Raw genomic sequence first — 22,672 nt, 5'->3', positions numbered from 1 at the left:
TTCAAGAGCCTGATGGTTGAGAGGTAATTACTGTTCTTGAACCTGGTGGTGTGAGTCCTGAGGCTCCTGTACATTCTTCATGGTGGCAGCAGTGAGAAGAGAGCATGGGCTGGGATGGTGGGTGTCCTTGATCATGGTTAGCCTTAGTTATGCACTTTGTCTTTGCTTGGTGTTTTCTGTCTGAGGACAAAGGCAAGGTTCATAACATGTAATTATCTAAAACTTTGTACACATTTGTCATGTTTTGTCAAAATAGATGCCTAGATATTGCATTATTATATGAACTCAAATGTTGTTTGACTCAGAACACTAGCAATCTCTTTTATTTTCGTTATGTTAGACTGAGACGACAAAGACACTTGTTTTACGCATTTATCCAGATCATCTTTTGGAGGGAGATGAACGATATGTGATTCAGCTGATATCTGCGTCAAACAATGCAGAAATATCCCCTGTAAATGGTAAGCCCAAGCAACTCACTGATGTATGCAACACTTTTTGCAAAAAGTAAAAGAATAGAATGAGGGATTAACTTTATTTGTCACATATACATAAAAAAATATAGTGAACCATGCTGTTTACATCAGTGATGAACACAGTCCAATTATATGCTGGTGGCAGCTGGCAAGTATCACCATGTGTCTGGCAGCAACAAAGCATGTCACGACTTACTAACCTGTATCAATCAGTGAGGATAGTGCTGGGCAGCCCGCAAATATCACCATGCCTTCAGCTGCAACATTGCTTCCTACAACTTTTTTTCTTTTCCCTTCCCCTTCCCTCTTGTTCTATTCTCCTACGTTTTCGCCTCACTTGCCTATCAACTCTCCCTGGTATAGCTCCTTGTTCCCTTTCTCCTATGGTCCATTCTCCTCCCCTATCAGGTTCCTTCCTCTCCAGCCTTTCATCTTTCCAGCCCACCTGGATTCACCTATCACCTTCGAGCTTGTCCTCCTTCCCATCTTTTTATTCTGGCATCTTCCCCCTTTCCTTTCCAGTCCTGATGAAGGCCTTGGCCCAAAACGTTGACTGTTGATTCCTCTTCATAGATGCTGTCCAACCGGCTGAGTTCCTCCAGCATTTTGTGTGTGTGTGTGTTACTCTGAATTTCCAGTATTTGAAGAATCTCTTGTGTTTATAACCTTAACTTGTATATCTTTGGAATATGGGAGGAAACTGGAGCACCCAGAGGAAACCCTCACGGTCATGGGAAGAACAGAGAGAACAATGGGAGTTGAACCTCGATTGGTGATTAATGGAGCAGTAAAATGATGTACTAACCACTACACTACCTTGCTGCCCTAAACACTACCTCACCAGACAGTCGATCTATCTGCAGGAAGAAAAGGTTCTGTGGTTTTATGTTTGTTCTGTTTATTTGTTCTGATGAATATCTCTTCCACAGGAAGTGCCACAGTCATTATTTTAGGTGATCATGCATCGTCTGGTACAATTGCCATTGCTGAATCGACCAGACACATTCTAATTGGAGAGCCAATTGGTGATTACAATGGGACTACCCTCGTAAAGTATGTAGGCTTTATTTCAACTCCATTTGCACAAATTTTGAACATTAACATGTTAGAATTAATCTCTGTTTTAATTTGTGTGATATCGTGTGTTTTTAAATGATCGTGAGACATAGGTGCAGAATTCGGCCAGTTGGCCACCATTCCATCATGGCTGATTTTTTTATCCTTCTCAATCCCATTCTCCTGCCTTCTCCCCATAACCTTTGACATCCTGACTAATTAAGAACCTATCAACCTCAATGACTTGGCTTCCATGGCTGTCTGTGGGAATGAATTGTACAGACTGACCACCCTCTGGCTAAAGCAATTCCTCCTCATCTCTGTTATAAATGGATGTCCCTCTATTCTGAATCAATGCACTTTGGTCCTAGACTTCCCACTATAAGGAAATAATCTCTCCAAATTTATTCTGTCTAGTTCCTTCAATGTACAGACTTCCCTCGTTCTTCTAAACTCCAATGAGTACAGGCTCAGAGCTATCAAACGCTGATGAAAGAAGTTAAAGCTTAAAAGCAGAAATTATATTCATTAACATGTCAATTCTACCTTTTATTACATTAAGGTAATGCTTATGAAGGTTTACATACGCGAATCAATTTGTATTTTAAATCTGTGTGATATTGTATTCATTAACATGTTGTGTCTTTCATTACATGAAGGCAATGTGTATGAGGGTTCAGTTTACACTATTTAGTGATGTTAGCTCTGCATTGCTGGAGGCACAAGATTCAAAAAGCCATTGTAGAAGCAAAATGAAAAATCACACGGAGTTGATGTTCGAAGTAACACAGATTTATTTAAAACTGGTCCTCGCCAGGAGACCAGTCAGAGCCGATCTTCCTGAGCATAAACTTAGTAGAGCTTTTACATTCTTAGTTGATGAGATTTCCAGTAAAACTACATTCCAATAACAGAGTGGTGGCTACAGGAAGACTTAATAAAGTCACTGACTAGGTTTGATTATAGAGTAGAATGATTATGCCCTGGGCTAGTGGTAAATCCAGTTTTCGATTACAACAATGGGTGCATGCCAGAACATAATTACTGAATCTCCTGAATCCTGGACGTCATCACCGTTACATCCATTGTCTCTAATTCCAGGCTTTGTCTCTGTTTCCCTGTCACCACATCAGAACAATCCACATCCTTATTTACTCCTTACTAGCCCTCACTACTCTTTCCCCAACAACATGCATGCTATAATTTCTCCTATTCATTGATAAAGGTCATGCACGCGTGTACATAATACAATTAACAAACAATTTCCTTAGTTACTTCCCTTTCACAATACAACCAGCTTTGCAAACAAAAATAAGAGAAAATGCAACTTTCAAAATGTAGGAGCAGAATTAGGCCATTTGGCCAATCATTCTGCTCCACTATTTGATTATGTCTGATTCTTTTTTTCCCTTCCAGACCCATTCCCCGGCCTTCTCCCCACAAGCCTTGAATACTGTGTCCAGTCAAGAGCCTTAAGTACACCCAACAAATTGACCTCCACAGTTGCTTGTGGTAATAAATTCCACAAATTCACCACCCTCTAGCTAAAGAATTTTCTCTGTTATAAATGGACACGCCTCTACCCTGAGACTGTGCCCTCTTGTCCTAGACTCCCCCACCATGGGAAAGATCCTTTCCACATCTACCACATCTAGGCCTTTCAACATTTGGAAGGTTTCAATGAGATCCCCCTTCATCCTTCTAAATTCCAGTGAGGCCTCACCAGTGCCTTATAAAGCGTCAGCATCACATCCTTTCTCTTGTATTCTAGACTTCTTGAAATGAATGCTAACATTGCATTTGCCTTCCTCACCACCAACTCGGCCTTCAAGCTAACCTTGAGGTTGTTCTTCCCAAGGACTGCCAAGTCCCTTTGCACCTCATATTTTTGGATTTCCTCCCCATTTAGAAAATAGACTGCACATTTATTTCTTCTACCGAAGTGCACATATTTTCCAACTTTGTATTTCATCTGCCACTTTCTTTCCCATTCTCTAAATCTGTCTAAGTCCTTCTGCAGTCTACCTGTTTCCTCAACACTACCTGCCCCTCCACCAATCTTCGTATCATCTGTAAACTTGGCAACAAAGCCATCTATTCCATCATCTAAATCATTTATATACAGCATAAAAAGAAGTGGTCCCAACACCGACCCCTGTGGAACACCACTAGTCACTGGGAGCCAGCCACTTGCTGCCTCCTACCAATCAGCCAATGCTCTAACCATGCCAGTATCTTTCCTTAATACCATGGGCTCTTAACTTGGTAAGCAGCCTCATGTGTAGCACCTTGTCAAAGGCCTTCTAAAAGTCCAAATATACAACATCCACTGCATCCCCTTTATCTATCCTACTTGTAATCTCCTCTAAGGATTCCAACAGGCAATACTTTCCCTTAAGGAAGCCATGCTGACTTTGTCCTAGCTTGTCACCAAGTATTCCATCACCTCATCCTTAACAATTGACTCTAATATCTTCTCAACCACCGAGGTCAGGCCAACTGGTCTATAATTTCCTTTCTGCTGACTTCCTCCTTTCTTAAAGAGTGAAGTGACATTTCCAATTTTCCAGACCTCTGGCACCATGCCAGAGTCCAATTATTTTTGGAAGATCATTACGAATGCCTCTACAATCTCTAACTCTACCCTTTCCAGAACCCTAGGGTGCAGTTCATCTGGTCTAGGTGACTTATGTACCCTTAGATGTTTCAACCTTCTCCCTTGTAATAGTATCTGCACTCACTTTTCTTCCTTCACACCCTTCAACATCTGCTAGTGTTTTCCATAATAAAGACTGATGCAAAATACAGATTTAGTTCATCTCCTTGTCCTCCATTATTATTTCTCCCACCTCATTTTCTAGTGGCCCTATATCCACTCTCATCTCTCTTTTATTTCTTACGTACTTTAAAAAGCTTTTACCATCCACTTTGTTTACTAGCTAGCTTTCATATTTCACCTTTTCCCTCTTAATGACTCTTGCTCTCTGTAGGGTTGGCTTTCCAATCCTCTGTCTTCCCACTAATTTTTGCTTTGTTGTATGCCCTCCCTTTTACATTAGCTTTGACTTCCCTTATCAGCCATGGTTGTATTATTTTGCCTTTAAGTGTTTCTTAGTTTTAGAATATGTCTGTCCTGTGCCTTCAGTTTTTTCCCCAGAAACTCACACCATTGCATGATTAGTGTAAATTTACTTAATGTTATTATTGACAAAAAACAGATGTGCATGTTAAAGTAGATTTATAAAGTATTATTACCAACTTCATTCAAAATTCCATCATTCTTTTATTTTGCTTCAGATTAGTGCGTGGTCCTGGGATTTTTGGTGATGTTACCGTTAACTGGATTATAGTTCCAGCATCTCTGAATGAATTTGAAGAAGTGAGCGGCACTGTTTCCTTGCATGACAGACAGTCATCAGCCACCATTTTGCTTCAGGTACAGAAAACAAAACAAAACTGAAGACTGTGTGGGTCATGCCGGATCAGAAAGCTTAATATTTCATCTCTGATGAATTAGGTCATAGTCATTGTGATGATAAAGTAGCGATATTTGTTCTCACAAAAGATTCTGCAGATGCTGGAAACACACAAAATGGTGGAGGAATTCAGCAGGTGACATAGCATCTATGGAGAGGAAAGAACAGTCGATGTTTCAGGTCGAGACCCTTCATCTGGACTGGAAAGGAAGGAGGAAAATGCCAGAATAAAAAGGGGGGGAGGGGAAGAAGGATAAACTGGAGGATGATAAGTAAATCCAGGTGGGTGGGAAAGCTAAATAGTTGGAGAAGAAGGATTTTGATAGGACCATAGGAGAAAGGGAGGAAGGAGAGGAATTGCAGGTGAGGAGAAGAGGTAAGGGGACAAAGTGGGGAATAGAAGAAAAGGGGAAAAAATTACTGGAAGGAGAAATTGACATTCATGCAATTAGGTTGGAGGCTACCTAGGAGAAAAATGAGGTGTTTCTCCTTCACCCTGAGAGTGGCCTCACTGACAAAAGACATGTTGTCATACCATCAGGTTAGAGCCTACCTAGACAGAATACAGGGTGTTGCTCCTCAGTGCTTTGTGTTATGTGTATGCGTGTGGCTTTGGATATTAATCAGGTTGGGACAGGGATTTGCAAAATTTGGCAGAACTATAACAGGAAGGACAGCACACAAATAATCAACGTTTTGTGCCGAGACTCTTCTTCAGGACGGGAAAGGAAAGGCGAAGAAGCCAGAGTTGGAAGTGGGGGGGGGTGCAAGAGAAGGAGCACATGCTGGCAGGTGACAGGTGAGGGGGAAACTACATCTCACCCGGTTTCACCTACATAATCACAGGATTCTGCAGATGCTGGACATCAGAGCGACACATACAAAACGTTGAAGAAACACAGCAGGTCAGACTGTAACGATGGAGAGGAATAAACAGTTGACATTTTATGCTGAGACCGTTCATCGGGACGGAAAAAGAAGGGGGAAGAATCCAAAATAAAAAGGTGGGGAGAGGGGAAGGAGTACAAGCTGGAATGTGATAGGCGAATTCACGTGAGGGGAAGGTAGGTGGGTGGGGGAGGTGGGATGGGTTCTTTAACTTCCGATAATTTCTTCCCCTTCCCCGCCCTTCAAAAAGTTAAAAGTTCAAGGTAAATTTATTATCGAAGTACATATCCTGAGATTCATTTTTGTACAAGCATTCACAGTAAATACAAAGAAATATAACAGAATCAATGAAAAAAAGTTCTGGTCGCCTCACTACAGGAAGGATGTGGAAGCCATAGAAAGGGTGCAAAAGAGATTTACACGGATGTTGCCTGGATTGGGGAGCATGCCTTATGAGAATAGGTTGAGTGAACTTGGCCTTTATTCCTTGGAACGACGGAGGATGAGAGGTGACCTGATAGAGATGTATAAGATGATGAGAGGCATTGATCGTGTGGATAGTCAGAGGCTTTTCCCAGGGCTGAAATTGTTGCCACAAGAGGATACAGGTTTAAGGTGCTGGGGAGTAGGTACAGAGGAGACGTCAGGGTAAGTTTTTTTACTCAGAGAGCGGTGAGTGCGTGGAATGGGCAGCTGGCAACGGCGGTGGAGGAGGACACGATAGGGTCTTTTAAGAGACTTTTGGATAGGTACATGGAACTTAGAAAAATAGAGGGCTATAGGTAAGCCTAGTACTTTCTAAGGTAAGGACATGTTCAGCACAACTTTGTGGGCCAAAAGGCCTGTATTGTGCTTGGGTTTTCTATGTTTCTATGTTTTCTAAAAACTGCACATGACAGAAATGGACAAATAACCAATCTGCAAAGAGCAACAAACTGTGCAAAGACAAAAAGAAAAGAAGAATAATAATAATAAATAAATAAGCAATAAATATCGAGAACACAAGTTTTAGAGTCCTTCATCCCATTCCATGTCCCACTCTGGTTTCCCTGTTACCCCTCTCTTCTCTTTTCCTGCCTATCGCCTCCCTCTGAAACCCCTCCTCTTTCCCTTTCTCCAATGGTCCACTCTCTTCTTGAAACAAATTTCTTCTTCTTCTTCAACCCTTTACCTTTTCCACCTATTGCCTCCCAGCTTTTCACTTCACCCCCACCCCTTGGAACTCTTTTTTTAATAAGAACATAAGAATATAAGAAATAGGAGCAGGTGAAGGCCATCTGGCCCATCGAGCCTGCCCCACCATTCAATAAGATCATGGCTGATCTGTCCGTAAACTCAGCTCCATCTACCTGCCTTTTCCCCATAACCCTTAATTCCCCTACTATGTAAAAATCTATCTAACTGTTTCTTAAATATATTTACTGAAGAAGACTCAACTGCTTCCCTGGACAGAGAATTCCACAGATTCACCACTCTCTGGGAAAAACAGTTTCTCCTCATCTCCATCCTAAATCTTCTCCCCTGAATCTTGAGGCAATGTCCCCAAGTTCTAGTCTCACCTACCAATGGAAACAACTTTCCTACTTCTATCTTATCCATCCCTTTCAAAATTTTGTATGTTTCTATAAGATCCCCTCTCATTCTTCTGAACTCCAGAGAGTACAGTCCCAGATAACTCAATCTCTCCTCATTGGTTAACCCCTTCATCCCTGGAATCAACCTGGTGAACCTCCTCTGCACTGTCTCCAAAGCCAGTATATCCTTCCTCAAGTACAGAGACCAGAACTGCACACAGTACTCCAGGTGCAGCCTTACCAGAACCTTGTACAGTTGCAGCATGACCTCCCTGCTCTTGAATTCAATCCCTCTAGCAATAAAGGCCAACATTCCATTTGCCTTCTTAATAATTTGTTGTACCTGCAAGCCAACTTTTTGTGATTCATGAAAAAACACTCCCAAGTCCCTCTGCACAACAGCATGCTGCAATCGTTCACCCATTTAAATAATAAACTGCTCTTCTATTATTCCTTTCAAAGTGGATGATCTCGCATTTACCAACGTTGTATTCCATCTGCCAGACCTTGGCCCACTCACTTAACCTATCTATATCCCTCTGCAGACTCTCCACATCCTCTGTACAATTTGCTTTTCCAATCAGTTTAGTGTCATCAGCAAATTTTGCTACGCTACACTCGGTCCCCTCTTCCAAATCATCAATGTAAATGGCAAACAGCTTTTGTTAAAAGCTATAGAGCATTTGTGAAGCTGCTGGTTTTCCAGCTCAGTGTTTTTGTTGCCAAAGCACCTCCTTATTCCCCAGATCTGAACTGAATTATTGCATTCTCTCTATGCAATCTGATTAACCAATAATGCACTGCTGACCTCTGGTTTTGTAAAGGAATCTTGCATGTATTTACACTTGGTGCATTCCATTGTTCAAAAGAACATCTATTATCAGATTATGCATACCATGTACTAAACAACCTTGAGGTTCATCTCCTTGCAGGCAGTGACAAAACACAATACAATCCACGAAGAAACCCCACACAACAAAGACAGTCACACATCCAATGTGTGAAAAAGAACAAATCATGTAAACAATACAAACAATCTGTCCACAAACCCCAAACGTGAGGCCACAGCCACAAAGCAAGTTCAGCGCCGCAGCTGGTCCAGGAGCCAATGCAGAGGCGAGTGCAGGCCACATCTACAGAATCAGTTCAGGGCTGGGTAAGACCACACAGAGTCGTGAGCTGGACACCAGTTTGTCCTTCATTTTTGGCCTCAGCGCCTTAATCTTTTTAATCTGACACTACACTTAAATTGGCTAAATATCATTTCATTATCCACTCTCAGGCCTAGACTCTGCTGCATCAGTCCACTCCAACGATGGCTGCTGTGGCTGTACTTGCACTCTTGAGAATTTAGTTCACTAAATTCTTCAGGATATTGCAAAAATGACAGGATGTACGGATGGTTCACGGGCACACCCACCAACAGGAAATTACAGGCTATGGATTGCAGTGATCATTGTCCCAAAAAATTATATTTAGTATAATTGTTAGTAGGTTTGTTTGTCCTGCCGAGGGGTTTCGGCCTGAAACGTCAGTGTACTCTTTTCCATAGATGCTGCCTGACCTGCTGAGTTCCTCTAGCAGTTGTGTGTGTATTGCTTAGTAGCTTTATTTTCTGCCTGTAAAGTGTCACTGCATCTTGCCAGCACCATCTTAGCAGAGCCTGCTGAGTTCCTCCAGCATTTTGTGTGTTGCTCAGATTTCCAGCTTCTGCAGATTTTCCCTTGTTTTTTTAGCAGAGCCTGTAGCTTTTTAGATATTTAGCTTTTAACTGTAAATTTAATTTTGTTGTTTAGGTAATGGATGATGATATTCCTGAAGAAAAACAGTATTACCAACTTCAGCTAACAGGGGTCAGTGGCAATGCTGTAATTAATGATACGTCAAGCTCTGCCAATATCACCATGGCAGCCAGCGATTTTCCTTATGGACAATTTTCATTTTCCCGTGAAGACCTTCAAGTCTCTGAGAATACAGAACAGGTACCACAATGCAAAGTACATCTTTTCGTTTGATAATATAGAGTCACAGAGAACTACAGCACAGAAACAGGCCATTTGGCCCATCTAGACTGTGCTGAACTATCACTCTGCCTAGTCCTAACGATCTGCACCCGAACCATAGCCCTCCATACCCTCCAATCCATGTACCTATCCAAATTTCTCTTAAATGCTGAAACTGATCCCGCATCCACCAATCTTTTAGAATTGATTTTAAAGTTGTCTTACTTGTTTTTAAAGCTGTCAATGGTCTGGGATCAGAGTACATCACAGAATCATTTTCGTTTTATAATCCTGTTCAAGCTATCAGGCCTTCTTCCACTGGTCTCTTAAATTTAAACAATCTCCCTCAAAAGATAAATGACACATCAGCTTATCTGACTATGCTCCTAAATTGTGGAATTCAATACCTAAAACTATAAGGGATCCAGACTCATTTGACACTTTCAAAAGCCAGATCAAAACCTATTTATATAACCTTGCTTTTACCTAACATCTTTTTGTCTTTTATTTTCATGCTTACTTTTATTTTTATTGTATCTTCATATTTGTACCTTTAACCCATTGTAAAGCTTTTTGAACATCGGCTGAAAAATGCTCTCTAAATAAAGTTGTTGTTATTATTATTATTTACTTATTTTTCTCAGCTCAATCTGGTAAACCTGAGGTACGGGTATAGTCAAGTGAATTCATTTCTCAATTGCTAGGAACTTTCATGGTGTTTAGTATTGTGGCTTCTGTGTAGCCTAATTGTTTAATGCTATTGTGTAGTGATTTTGTGATGATACCAGTTGTAGATATTACTATTCGGGCAATGTATAACCTGTTCATGTTGCAAAGGCTTTCAATTTCCTCTTTTAATTCAGCATATTTCTGGTGTTTATCACATTGATTTCTGTATGTTACGTATGTTTGGAATGGGCTATATTTATTAAGTAAGTTGATCTTGCTTGTTTATCTTGTAATATTAGATGTGGATGGTTATTATGGATTGTCCTATCTGTAATAATCGATCGGTGGTAATATAAATTGCAGGGCTCTGACTCTAAAACTGGATCAGGCTTGTATTTGTAGAACGGTATGGTTTCTTTTACGAATCTGTATTTTAAAGCAAGATATTAGCGAACGATGTATACCACTTGATTGTGCCTGTGTAAATAATCAGATTGAGTTAAGCTGCTACAAAATCCTGTAATGGGCTGGATTGAATTGAATTGACTTTATTTCTTACATCCTTCACATACATGAGGAGTAAAAATGTTTACGTTGCGTCTCTGTCTAAATGTACAATCAGAGTAATTTATAAGAAGTTATAATAAACAGAACAGTCAATGTAACATAGAAATACACTCAAATCAGCGTGAGTTAATCAGTCTGATGGCCTGGAGGAAGCAGCTGTCCCAGATCCTGTTTGTCCTGGCTTTTATACTGTGGTACCACTTCCCGGATGGTAGCAGTTGGAATAGATTATAGTTGGGGTGACTCAAAACCCCAGTGATCCTTTTTATCTTTGTAAATGTCCTGAGTCATGGGAAGTTCACAACTGCAGATGCGCTGGGCTGTCCGCACCACTCTCTGCAGAAACCCGCGATTAAGGGAGGTACCATTCCCATACCAGGCAGTGATGCAGCCAGTCAGGATGCTCTCAATTGTGCTCCTGTAGAAAGTTCTTAGGATTTGGGGGCCCATACCAAACTTTCTCAACCATCTGAGATAAAAGAGGCGCTGTTGTGCCTTTTTCATCACACAGCTGGTGTGTACAGACTACGTGAGGTCCTCGGTGATGTGAATGCCAAGGAACTTAAAGCTGTTCACCCTCTCAACCCCAGATCCATTGATGTCAATAGGGGTTAGCCCATCTCCATTCCTCCTGTAGTCCACAACCAGCTCCTTTGTTTTTGTGACATTGAGGGAGAGGTTGTTTTCGTGATACCACTGTGTCAGGGAGATGATTTCTTCCCTGTAGGCCACCTCATTATTGTTTGAGATCAGGCCAATCAATGTAGCGTCGTCAGCAAATTTAGTTAGCAGATTGGAGCTGTGGGTGGCGACACAGTCATGGGTATACAGGGAGTAAAGGAGGTGGACTTAGTATGCAGCCCTGAGGGGCTCCTGTGTTGAGAGTTTGAGAGGTGGAGGTGCGGGAGCCCACTCTTACCATCTGCCGGTGACCTGGCGGGAAGCCCAGGATCCAGTTGCACAAGGGCGTTTCAGGCCGAGGTCTCGGAGCTCCCTGTCAAGCCTGGAGGGAATCATGGTGTTGAATACTGATCTGTAGTCCAAGAACAGCATTCTCACATAAGCATCTTTCTTCTCCAGATGTATAAAGACAGCATGTAGAGCAGTGGCAATTGCATCGTCAGTCGATCGGTTGTGTCAGTAGGCGAATTGTAGGGTGTCCGGTTTGAGAGGTAGCATGCTGCAGATACAGCCCTTAACCAGTCTCTCAAATCATTTGCTTACTATTGAGTTGAATGCGACAGGACACCAGTTGTTTAGGCATGCTACCTTGGTCTTTTTTGTTACAGGGACAATGGTGGAAAATTTGAAGCAGGAGGGCACTCTACACCGGGAGAGTGTAGATTAAAAATGGTTAAAAATGGTTTCTCTTGGCATTTTTTGCATTTATCATCTTGAATTTGTTGACCTTTTATTTTTGTGTTAACCAGCTGGTCCCATTGCCACTAGAAACCCATCTGCTTCTGGGAAGAGATCTTCAACTATCATTATTATTATTATTATTATTTGCGCTGGCAGTTTGTTCCACACTCTCACCACCCTTGGAGTGAAGTTACTCCTCATGTTCCCCTTAAACAGTTTACCTTTCAGCATGGAGTTAAAGTTGATGGTCTCAGTAACCCATTATCCTAAAATTGTTTTCTATTGTATTAAAATTTACATTCCATATTTCAAGGGACTCAGTTGTTACCATTTATAAAATAGCCAGCTAAAGTAGTCAAATTTCAAAGTAAACTTAATGTCAAAATATGTGTGTTACCATGTGCTACCTTGAGATTCATTTTCTTGCAGGCATTTACAGGAAAATAAGTTAAATCAATAGAACTTGTGAACAACTATACATAAAAGACATTGACTAACAACAAATGTGCAAAAGACAAATTGTTCAAATAAAAAATAAATAATATTGAGAAGATGAGTTATAGTCTTTCAAAATTAGCCTGTAGGTTGTAGAATCAATTCAGTGTTGAAGTGAGTTATGTTATTATGCTGGCTCAAGAGCCCAATGCTTGAGAGGTAATAACTGTTCCTGAGCCTAGTGGTATAGAACCTGTACATCCTCCCAGTGGTGTAGTGAGAAGAGAGCATGGTTGGATGGTAGGTGTCCTTGATGATGGATGCTGCTTTCTTGCGACTGTACTCTTTTTAGATGAGCTAAATGGTGTGGTGGATAGCGCTGTATCCACAACTTTCTGTAGCCTGTTCTGTTTCAGACATTGGTGTTTCCATGTCAACTGTTGCTTGAGCACATCAAAAATGTATGGGTTACGTAGTGTTAGTAAGTTGCGAGCGTGCAATTGGAGCTGGAAGCACAGGGACACTTGGGGCTGCTGCCAGCACATCCTCGAAATGAATTGGACATTGATACGAACAACAAATTTCACTGTATAGTTTGTGTTTCAAAGTACATGAGACAATTAAAACTAATCTTTAATCAGCTACAAGATAATTTGAATCCATACAATTGATATATTGTGCTTCCGGAGCACCGTTAAGAAGGCAATTGTGCAAGTAGTTCTGATGGAAATCATCAAATATTCCCATTTTATATTGCTACAGCTGCAAACCACAGCTACATCTATGGAATATACAGTAAGTAACATTATTTTAAGGCAATTTAAAATATCTATTGTAACTGAAAATCACCGGAACTCAAATGGATTCTAGTCTCTGGCGTGGTTTCCTTTTAAGACAGTGGAAGAGAGGATGCTTTATGATCAGCTCCTTGTGTACAAACATGGTGGTGTTGTCCCAGTGCTGCTCACCCAACCTGGAACATCTTGTGATCATGTGTCGTCCATCTTACCTGCCACATGAGTTTTCAGCCATCACCTTGTTGGTGGTGTACATTCTCCTCAGGCCAGTGTCAAACCAGCTCTGGATGAACTGAGCGACATTATAAACTGGCATGAAGCAGCATCCCCAATGCCTTCCCCAACATTTTGGGAATTTTAACCAGGCCAGCATGAAAAGGTCTCTAAATAATTATTACCGACAAATCACTTGTACCAGAGGAACGAACACACTGGACCACTGTTACACCACCATTAAGAAGGCCTACCGTGCTATTCCACACCTACACTTGGGAAAGTCTGATCACCTGGCTGTACTTCTACTCCCTGAGTATAGGCAGAGACTGAAGACTGCAGCACCAGCTGTGAGGACCAAGAAGGTGCAAGAGCGCTTACAAGACTGCTTTGAGTTGGTGGACCGTATTCAGGGATTCTTCTTCGAGTCTGAATGAGTATGCCACAGTTTTCAGTGACTTCATTAAAACCTATGTGGATGAGTATGTGCCAATGAAAGCATGCCATACATATCCAGATCAATAGCCATTGATAAACTAGGAGGTTCGTAGTCTACTGAGGGCTAGATCTGTTCCATTCAAGTCCGGTGGCCCAGGATTACACAGGAACACCAGGTATGACTGACAGAGGGCTATCTCATGAGCAAAGAACAACTCCGAACAAGGTTGGAGGCAGAATCGGATGCACATCAACTCTGGCAGGGTTTGCAGACCGATACTTCCTACAAAGCAAAACTTCATGAATGGTGGAGATGGTTCACTCCCAGATGAGTTCAACACATTTTACACACACTTTGAAAGGGGGAATAACACTATATCAGTGAGGATCCTGTAGTACCCGGTGACCCCGTGACCTCTATCTTGGAGGCCAAGGTCAGAACGTCTTTAAAGGGGGTGAACCCTCGCAAGGCCACAGGCTCCGATGGAATACCTGGTAGGGCTCTGTAAAACCGTGCCAACCAACTGGCGGGTGTGTTCAAAGATATTTTCAATCTTTCATTGCTACAGTTGGTAGTTCCCACCTGCTTCAAAAGGGCAACAATCATACCAGTGCCCAGGAAGAGCAGCGTGAGCTGCCTCAACAACCATCATCCAGTAACACTCACATCTACAGTGATGAAGTGCTTTGAGAGGTTGCTGTTGGTTAGAAACAACACCTGTCTCGGCAAGGACCTGGACCCACTGCAGCTCACCTATCACCACAATAGCTCTACAGTGGATGTGATCTCATTGCTTTGGATCCTCTGGACAATACAAATACTTACATTAGGCTGCTGTTTATTGAGAACAGTTCAGTCATTTAACACAATCATTACTACAGCTTTGATCAAAAGCTCCAAAACATGGGTGTCTGTACCTGCATCTGCATCTGGATCATTAACTTCCACACCAGAAGACTACAGCCTGCGTGGATTGGAAGTATCATCTCCATGATATGATATTTCCACCTAGCTGACTGGTGCACCTCGGGGATATGTGCTTAGTCCACTGCTTTATTCTCTCTACATCCATGACTGCATGACTAGGCACAGCTCAAATGCCATTTATAAATTTGCCGATGACACAACTATTGTTAGCAGAACTTTAGGTGGTGTCAAGAGGGCGTACAGGATCAAGATATGTCAGCTAGTTGAGTAGTGAGTGGATAGACAACAACCTTGTGCCAAAGACCAAAGAACTGATTGTGAACTTCAGAATGGGTAAGAAGGGAACACATACCAGTCCTCATAAGGGGGATCAGAAGTGGAAAGCGGGAACAATTTCAAGTCCCTGGGTGTCAACATCTGAGGATCTATCCTGGGCCCAACATAACAATGCAGTTACAAAGAATGCATGACATGGCTAAGTTTCATTGGAAGTTTCAGAAGATTTGGTATGTCACCAAAGACACTTGCAAGTTTCTACAGATTAACAGTGGAGAGCAGTCAAACTGGCTGCATCACCATCTGGTATAGGGGATGCTACTGCACAGGATCAAAGTAAGCTACAGAAAATAGTGAACTCAGTCAACTCCATCGTGAACACAAGCCTCCATAGTATCCAGGGTATCCTCAAGAGGTGATGCTTCAAAAGGTGTCATCCATCATTAAGGATCCCCATCACCCAGGACATGCCTTCTTCTCATAAAAAAGCCTGAAGACACACACTCAGCATTTCAGAAACAGGTGCTTCCCTTCTGCCATTAGAACCCATCAACACTGCCTCACTACTTTTTTTAGTTTTCATATACACATACACACACACATACATACATCAGTGATATTAATTCTGATTCTGAATTCAGAATGTGTCTCTGGTGCTTTCTGCTCCCTCCCTCTCCCTGTCCCCTTCCCGCTCTCAGTCCACAATAGAGATCCTCATCAGAATCAGGTTTATCACTCGCATATGTCATGAAATTTTTTTTGTGGCAACAGTACAATGCAATACATAAAATTATTACAGTTCTATGCAAAAGTCTTAAGCAACCTAGCTATACAATATATATATTCAAAGTAAATTTATTATCAAAGTACATCTATAAAACCATAAGTCATAGGTGCAGAATTAGGCCATCTGGCCCATCGAGTTTGCTCCGCCATTCAATCATCGCCAATCCTTTTCTCTATCTCCTCCTCAACCCCATTTCCTGGCCTTCTCCCTGTAACCTTTGATGCCGTGTCCAATCAAGGATCTATCAATCTCTGCCTTAAATACATCCAACAACCTAGCCTCCACAGCTGCATGTAACAACAAATTCCACAAATTCACCACTATCCTGAGGCCCTCTTGTCCAAGACTCTCCCACCATGGGAAACTTCCTTTCCACATCTACTCTGTCTAGGCCTTTCAACATTCAAAAGGTTTCAATGAGACCCCTCCCCCCTCATCCTTCTGAATTCCAGTGTGTACAGGCCCAGAGCCATCAAGCATTCCTCGTATGATAACCCTTCATTTCTGGAATCATCCTTGTGAACGTCCTCTGGACCCTCTCCAATACCAGCACATCTTTTCTTTGATGAGGAACCCAAAACTGTTCACAATACTCAAGGTGAGGCCTCAGCATTACACCCCTGCTCTTGTATTCATGGCATTTTGAAATGAATGCCAACATGGTATTTGCCTTCCTCACCATGACTCAATCTGCAAGGGTGTTCTGCACAAGGACTCCTAAGACCATATACAACCCTGGTATTCATTGTCTTGCGGGCATACTCAATAATTCCATAAAATAATAATGATAAAGGACAATGAAATATTGCACCAACTTGGGCATTCAACCATTGTGCAAAAGACCACAAACTGAGCAAATGCAATGAAGGAAATAATAATAGTAAATAAATAATTAATAAATATTGAGAACATGAGGTGAAGAGTCCTTGAAAGTGAATCCCTAGGTGTGGGAACATTTCCTGAGAATTTTGCACAGTACTGTTGTTATGTCTTCCCTGATTTGGTTTGTTATTTTATTTCTAATTACTAGATCTCACTGTTTACTTGCAAGTTCACAGCTGCTGTGATTACTTGTTAGCGCATTGTTAAGCAATCAGCTTTTGTTATCAGATTGGCCATTTTATATTGTTTGTACATTTCATTTAGTCGCTATTAGTTAGAGGCATTTTGTTTGAAACTGAAGTAATTTTAATCAACTTTTGAACTTCCCTATTTTGAGAATGCCAAGAAGTACCATCTTTTTACATCAGCTCCTTGCATACTGCAACGAAATCGCCTTCAAACTACATCTATGACGGGACTAGACTTTACCTATCTGCCTAGCTTAAGAAAATGCAAACTCTCAAGTGAGGGCAGAGTGGTTAAAAACAGTCTCGATGGTGATTCCAATATGGTGGATAAGATATTGATTCTGCAAGTTCCCTGTATCTTTCCTTTTCTGTGTATTCACACGTTACTTGTCTTGAAACTATGCCAAAAAAATTGTGGGAATTTGTTCATCACCCATACTTCAGAAGACCATGAAAGTTTCTTTTCACTATCCTCAAAGGTGTTAGGGGATTTAAAAAAAAATTAAAAACCCAACTGCTATGAGCATCAATAAATAGGAAATGAGGTGTCTGTGTATAGCAATGGATATATTAAAAAAAAACACTAGGTATATTAAGAGCAATAGGACACTTAGGAGAGAATAGGTCCACTTAAGGATCAGTGTGGTTACCTGTGTGTGGAGCCACAACTAATGGGTGAGATTGTAAATGAATACTTCTCATCTGCATTTACCGTGGAGAAGGTCATGGAAGCTAGAGCATTCTGAACATTTGCCTTTTGTGCCTCCTGACCATGTCTACTGTCTTTTATGCACTGAGTTGCTGCCACATGATTGGCTGACTGGAGATGTGCATTAATGAGAAGGTGTACAGGTGTACCTAATAAAGTGGCCACTGAGTGTAAGCAGTCAGCTCACTATCCAATCTTAGGGTTCTTGACTACAGTGTTAGCTTTAAAGACATTTCATGTTTTATGAGGATAGGTTGAGTGAGCTAGGCCTTTTCTCTTTGAAGCAAAGGAGAATGAGAGGTAATTTGATAGAGGTTCAAAGTACATTTATTATAAAAGCACATGATGTATAAATTATGCATCCTTGAGATCCTTCTCCTTACAGGCAGCCTCAAAACAAGAAACTCAAAAGAACCCATTAAAAAAGCCCAGCAGACAGCCAATGAGTAGAGAGGGAAAAAAGTACAAATTGTGCAAACAGTAAAAGCAAGCAACACCATTCAGAATGAAGGTGAGTCCATTATGAAGCCCAGAGCAGCCGGAGCAGGCCACAGCCACAGCCTCAGTTCATCGCACAGCAGAGCAAAAACGAGCTCGGTGATGTGAAGCCTGGAGCAGCCGGAGCAGGCCACAGCCTCAGTTCATCGCACAGCAGAACAAAACCGAGCTCGGTGATGTGAAGCCTGGAGCAGGCCACAGCCACAGCCTCAGTTCATCGCACAGCAGAACAAAACCGAGCTCGGTGATGTGAAGCCTGGAGCAGCCGGAGCAGGCCACAGCCTCAATTCATCGCACAGCGGAGCAAAACCGAGCTCGGTGATGTGAAGCCTGGAGCAGGCCACAGCCACAGCCTCAGTTCATCACACAGCGGAGCAAAACTGAGCTCGCGGACATGATGCCTGGAGCAGGCTACAGCCATAATCTCAGTCCACCACACAGCAGAGCAAAACCGAGCTCAGTGATGTAAAGCCTGGAGCAGCCAGAGCAGGCCACAGCCATAATCTCAGTCCACCACACAGCGGAGCAAAACCGAGCTCACGGACACGATGCCCAGAGCAGGCCACAGCCTCAGCCACAGAGAGCAGAGTAAACGTTGCTGAGCAGCAAGTAGAACCGGCTTGACCTTCGCCTCCAGACCCGAAGCCTGGCCTTTTCACTGTATCCAGCCTGGTGTTTAAAGATGATAAGTGGCGCAAATCAAGTGGACAGCCAGGGACTGTATCCTTAGGGTGGAAATGGCTAATACAAGAGGGCATAATGTTGAAGTGATTGGAGGAAAGTGGAAATGGCTAATACAAGAGGGCATAATGTTGAAGTGATTGGAGGAAAGTGGAAATGGCTAATACAAGAGGGCATAATGTTGAAGTGATTGGAGGAAAGTGGAAATGGCTAATACAAGAGGGCATGATGTTGAAGTGATTGGAGGAAAGTGGAAGTGGCTAATACAAGAGGGCATGATGTTGAAGTGATTGGAGGAAAGTGGAAGTGGCTAATACAAGAGGGCATGATGTTGAAGTGATTGGAGGAAAGTGGAAGTGGCTAATACAAGAGGGCATGATGTTGAAGTGATTGGAGGAAAGTGGAAGTGGCTAATACAAGAGGGCATAATGTTGAAGTGATTGGAGGAAAGTGGAAATGGCTAATACAAGAGGGCATAATGTTGAAGTGATTGGAGGAAAGTGGAAATGGCTAATACAAGAGGGCATGATGTTGAAGTGATTGGAGGAAAGTGGAAATGGCTAATACAAGAGGGCATAATGTTGAAGTGATTGGAGGAAAGTGGAAATGGCTAATACAAGAGGGCATAATGTTGAAGTGATTGGAGGAAAGTGGAAATGGCTAATACAAGAGGGCATGATGTTGAAGTGATTGGAGGAAAGTGGAAGTGGCTAATACAAGAGGGCATGATGTTGAAGTGATTGGAGGAAAGTGGAAATGGCTAATACAAGAGGGCATGATGTTGAAGTGATTGGAGGAAAGTGGAAGTGGCTAATACAAGAGGGCATGATGTTGAAGTGATTGGAGGAAAGTGGAAGTGGCTAATACAAGAGGGCATGATGTTGAAGTGATTGGAGGAAAGTGGAAATGGCTAATACAAGAGGGCATGATGTTGAAGTGATTGGAGGAAAGTGGAAATGGCTAATACAAGAGGGCATAATGTTGAAGTGATTGGAGGAAAGTGGAAGTGGCTAATACAAGAGGGCATAATGTTGAAGTGATTGGAGGAAAGTGGAAATGGCTAATACAAGAGGGCATAATGTTGAAGTGATTGGAGAAAAGTGGAAATGGCTAATACAAGAGGGCATAATGTTGAAGTGATTGGAGGAAAGTGGAAATGGCTAATACAAGAGGGCATAATGTTGAAGTGATTGGAGGAAAGTGGAAGTGGCTAATACAAGAGGGCATAATGTTGAAGTGATTGGAGGAAAGTGGAAATGGCTAATACAAGAGGGCATAATGTTGAAGTGATTGGAGGAAAGTGGAAGTGGCTAATACAAGAGGGCATAATGTTGAAGTGATTGGAGGAAAGTGGAAATGGCTAATACAAGAGGGCGTAATGTTGAAGTGATTGGAGGAAAGTGGAAATGGCTAATACAAGAGGGCATAATGTTGAAGTGATTGGAGGAAAGTGGAAATGGCTAATACAAGAGGGCATAATGTTGAAGTGATTGGAGGAAAGTGGAAATGGCTAATACAAGAGGGCATAATGTTGAAGTGATTGGAGGAAAGTGGAAGTGGCTAATACAAGAGGGCATAATGTTGAAGTGATTGGAGGAAAGTGGAAATGGCTAATACAAGAGGGCGTAATGTTGAAGTGATTGGAGGAAAGTGGAAGTGGCTAATACAAGAGGGCGTAATGTTGAAGTGATTGGAGGAAAGTGGAAGTGGCTAATACAAGAGGGCGTAATGTTGAAGTGATTGGAGGAAAGTGGAAGTGGTTAATACAAGAGGGCATAATGTTGAAGTGATTGGAGGAAAGTGGAAGTGGCTAATACAAGAGGGCGTAATGTTGAAGTGATTGGAGGAAAGTGGAAGTGGCTAATACAAGAGGGCATGATGTTGAAGTGATTGGAGGAAAGTGGAAGTGGTTAATACAAGAGGGCATAATGTTGAAGTGATTGGAGGAAAGTGGAAATGGCTAATACAAGAGGGCATAATGTTGAAGTGATTGGAGGAAAGTGGAAATGGCTAATACAAGAGGGCATAATGTTGAAGTGATTGGAGGAAAGTGGAAGTGGCTAATACAAGAGGGTATAATGTTGAAGTGATTGGAGGAAAGTGGAAATGGCTAATACAAGAGGGCATGATGTTGAAGTGATTGGAGGAAAGTATAGGGGGGAGGATGCTGCAATGTTCTATGTTCTTTTGGCTAATTTAGTCATTTACAAGAATTAATTTTGAGGGAGAAAATTGCACAAGCATTTTAAATTAATGTGATAATTTAAGAACAGAAATAAGGAGGTAGAATGCTTTATTACCTGTGGGTGTGTGCTGTACTTGGAAATCCATGTTATACTGGAAATCTATTAAATAGCATAGGTAACAGGAATCCTTTCAAATTTGGCTGAGTTAAAACTATTTGCAGTAGTTAATAAAAATTGATGCAAAAATGGGATAAATTATTTTTCGTGCCTCTTGTGTTCCTGAATGTAAATCTCAGCGAAAACCTGTTCTTATCAGATTTCTAAAATTAAGCCCCTAAAGAGAGACAATGATCTGCAGTCCATCAAAATCTAATTGTTCACCCAACAATTCGACATACTACAGGCTCTCTCACTCTCTAACAAGGGACAGAGAGGTGGCACTCCTTTTCCACAGCGAGAGGGGAGACCAACACAACAAAACAACATGTTGATTGCAAGGTTACAGTCTGTCATGTCGCTTTTATTCTGGGTTCTCTGACTTGAGAATTGGCTGCAAGCTCTCTCCCTCCATTGAGAGAGGGAGAGGGTGATGTCACTTCAGTACAGAGGCCTCCGACATCCCATCTGCTGTTGACAATGGTCCGTTTCTCCTGTGACACTTCATGGAATCGGTTCATCCACAGTCCCACAGGGCCTTACCCTGAAGGCACATGTCTTCCAGGCCGCATCCTGGGGAAATTGAAAAATGGTCAGTCAGTAAACTTCAGCAGTGGGAACCACCACTGCAAAAAACCACAGTTTGAGTGTTGCTGTAGATCATGGACTCCGACAGAACCCCGTCCACCTTGAAAAGCAAAAGTAAGAGCCAGTAAAGGGAAGAAATTAAGCTATTTCATTGATGAGCTTGAAGAAGCTGCCTTCTGGGAACATCTTAGCTCCTTAGATTCTTATTGAGGAGAAGGCAGAAAAATGGGATTGAGAGGAATAATAAATAAGCCATGATGATGGAATGGCAGAGCAGACTCGATGGGACGAATGGCCTAACCCTGCCCCACAATGCACTAACCCTAACATGTACGTCTTTGGCATGGGGGAGGAAACCCATGTGGTCACGGGGAGAGCGTACAAACTCTTTACAGACAGTGGTGGGAATTGAACCCCGATCATTGGTGCTGTAAAGCACTATGCTAACCATTGCAGTACCATGCCAGCAACAAATTCAGATGTTGAGCTAAATTTAGTGTATTAGTTTCTTGAAAATTAGCATACACAAGTAGATATAATTGCTGCTTCTGTATTTCGGCATTCATGCATTCAACATTATTAACACCAATAATTTTACAATGCTTTAAGAATTAATAAACAACAGAAGTATTTTTTGATGAAATAGTGTCATAAAGTCATAGAACACTACAGCACAGAAACAGGCCCTTCAGCCCATTGAGTCCATGCCAAACTCTTAATCTGGCTAGTCCCATCGAACTGCAATGGGACCATAACCTCCCATCCACGTAACCATCCAAACTTCTCTTAATTGTTGACATTGAACCCACGTCCAGCACTTCCACTGTCAGCTTGTTTCA

The 22,672-nt window shown here is 41.9% G+C and overlaps 1 protein-coding gene across 1 annotated transcript in view; it reads left to right on the top strand.

The window, feature by feature from the left end:
- Positions 1–22,672, top strand: part of adgrv1 (adhesion G protein-coupled receptor V1) — a 528,099-nt gene that overhangs the window by 278,485 nt on the left and 226,942 nt on the right. The window contains exons 60-63 of the mRNA XM_073066702.1: positions 341–461; positions 1,406–1,529; positions 4,830–4,968; positions 9,267–9,452. Of these exons, the coding sequence (XP_072922803.1) occupies positions 341–461; positions 1,406–1,529; positions 4,830–4,968; positions 9,267–9,452 (570 nt within the window). The remainder of the gene's footprint in view (positions 1–340; positions 462–1,405; positions 1,530–4,829; positions 4,969–9,266; positions 9,453–22,672) is intronic.

The sequence above is a fragment of the Hemitrygon akajei genome, chromosome 2, assembly GCF_048418815.1.
Source record: "Hemitrygon akajei chromosome 2, sHemAka1.3, whole genome shotgun sequence".
In the NCBI taxonomy this organism is placed as follows: domain Eukaryota; kingdom Metazoa; phylum Chordata; class Chondrichthyes; order Myliobatiformes; family Dasyatidae; genus Hemitrygon; species Hemitrygon akajei.
Note: the sequence above shows the minus strand (reverse complement) of the source record. Positions and strands in the feature narration are given on the sequence as shown.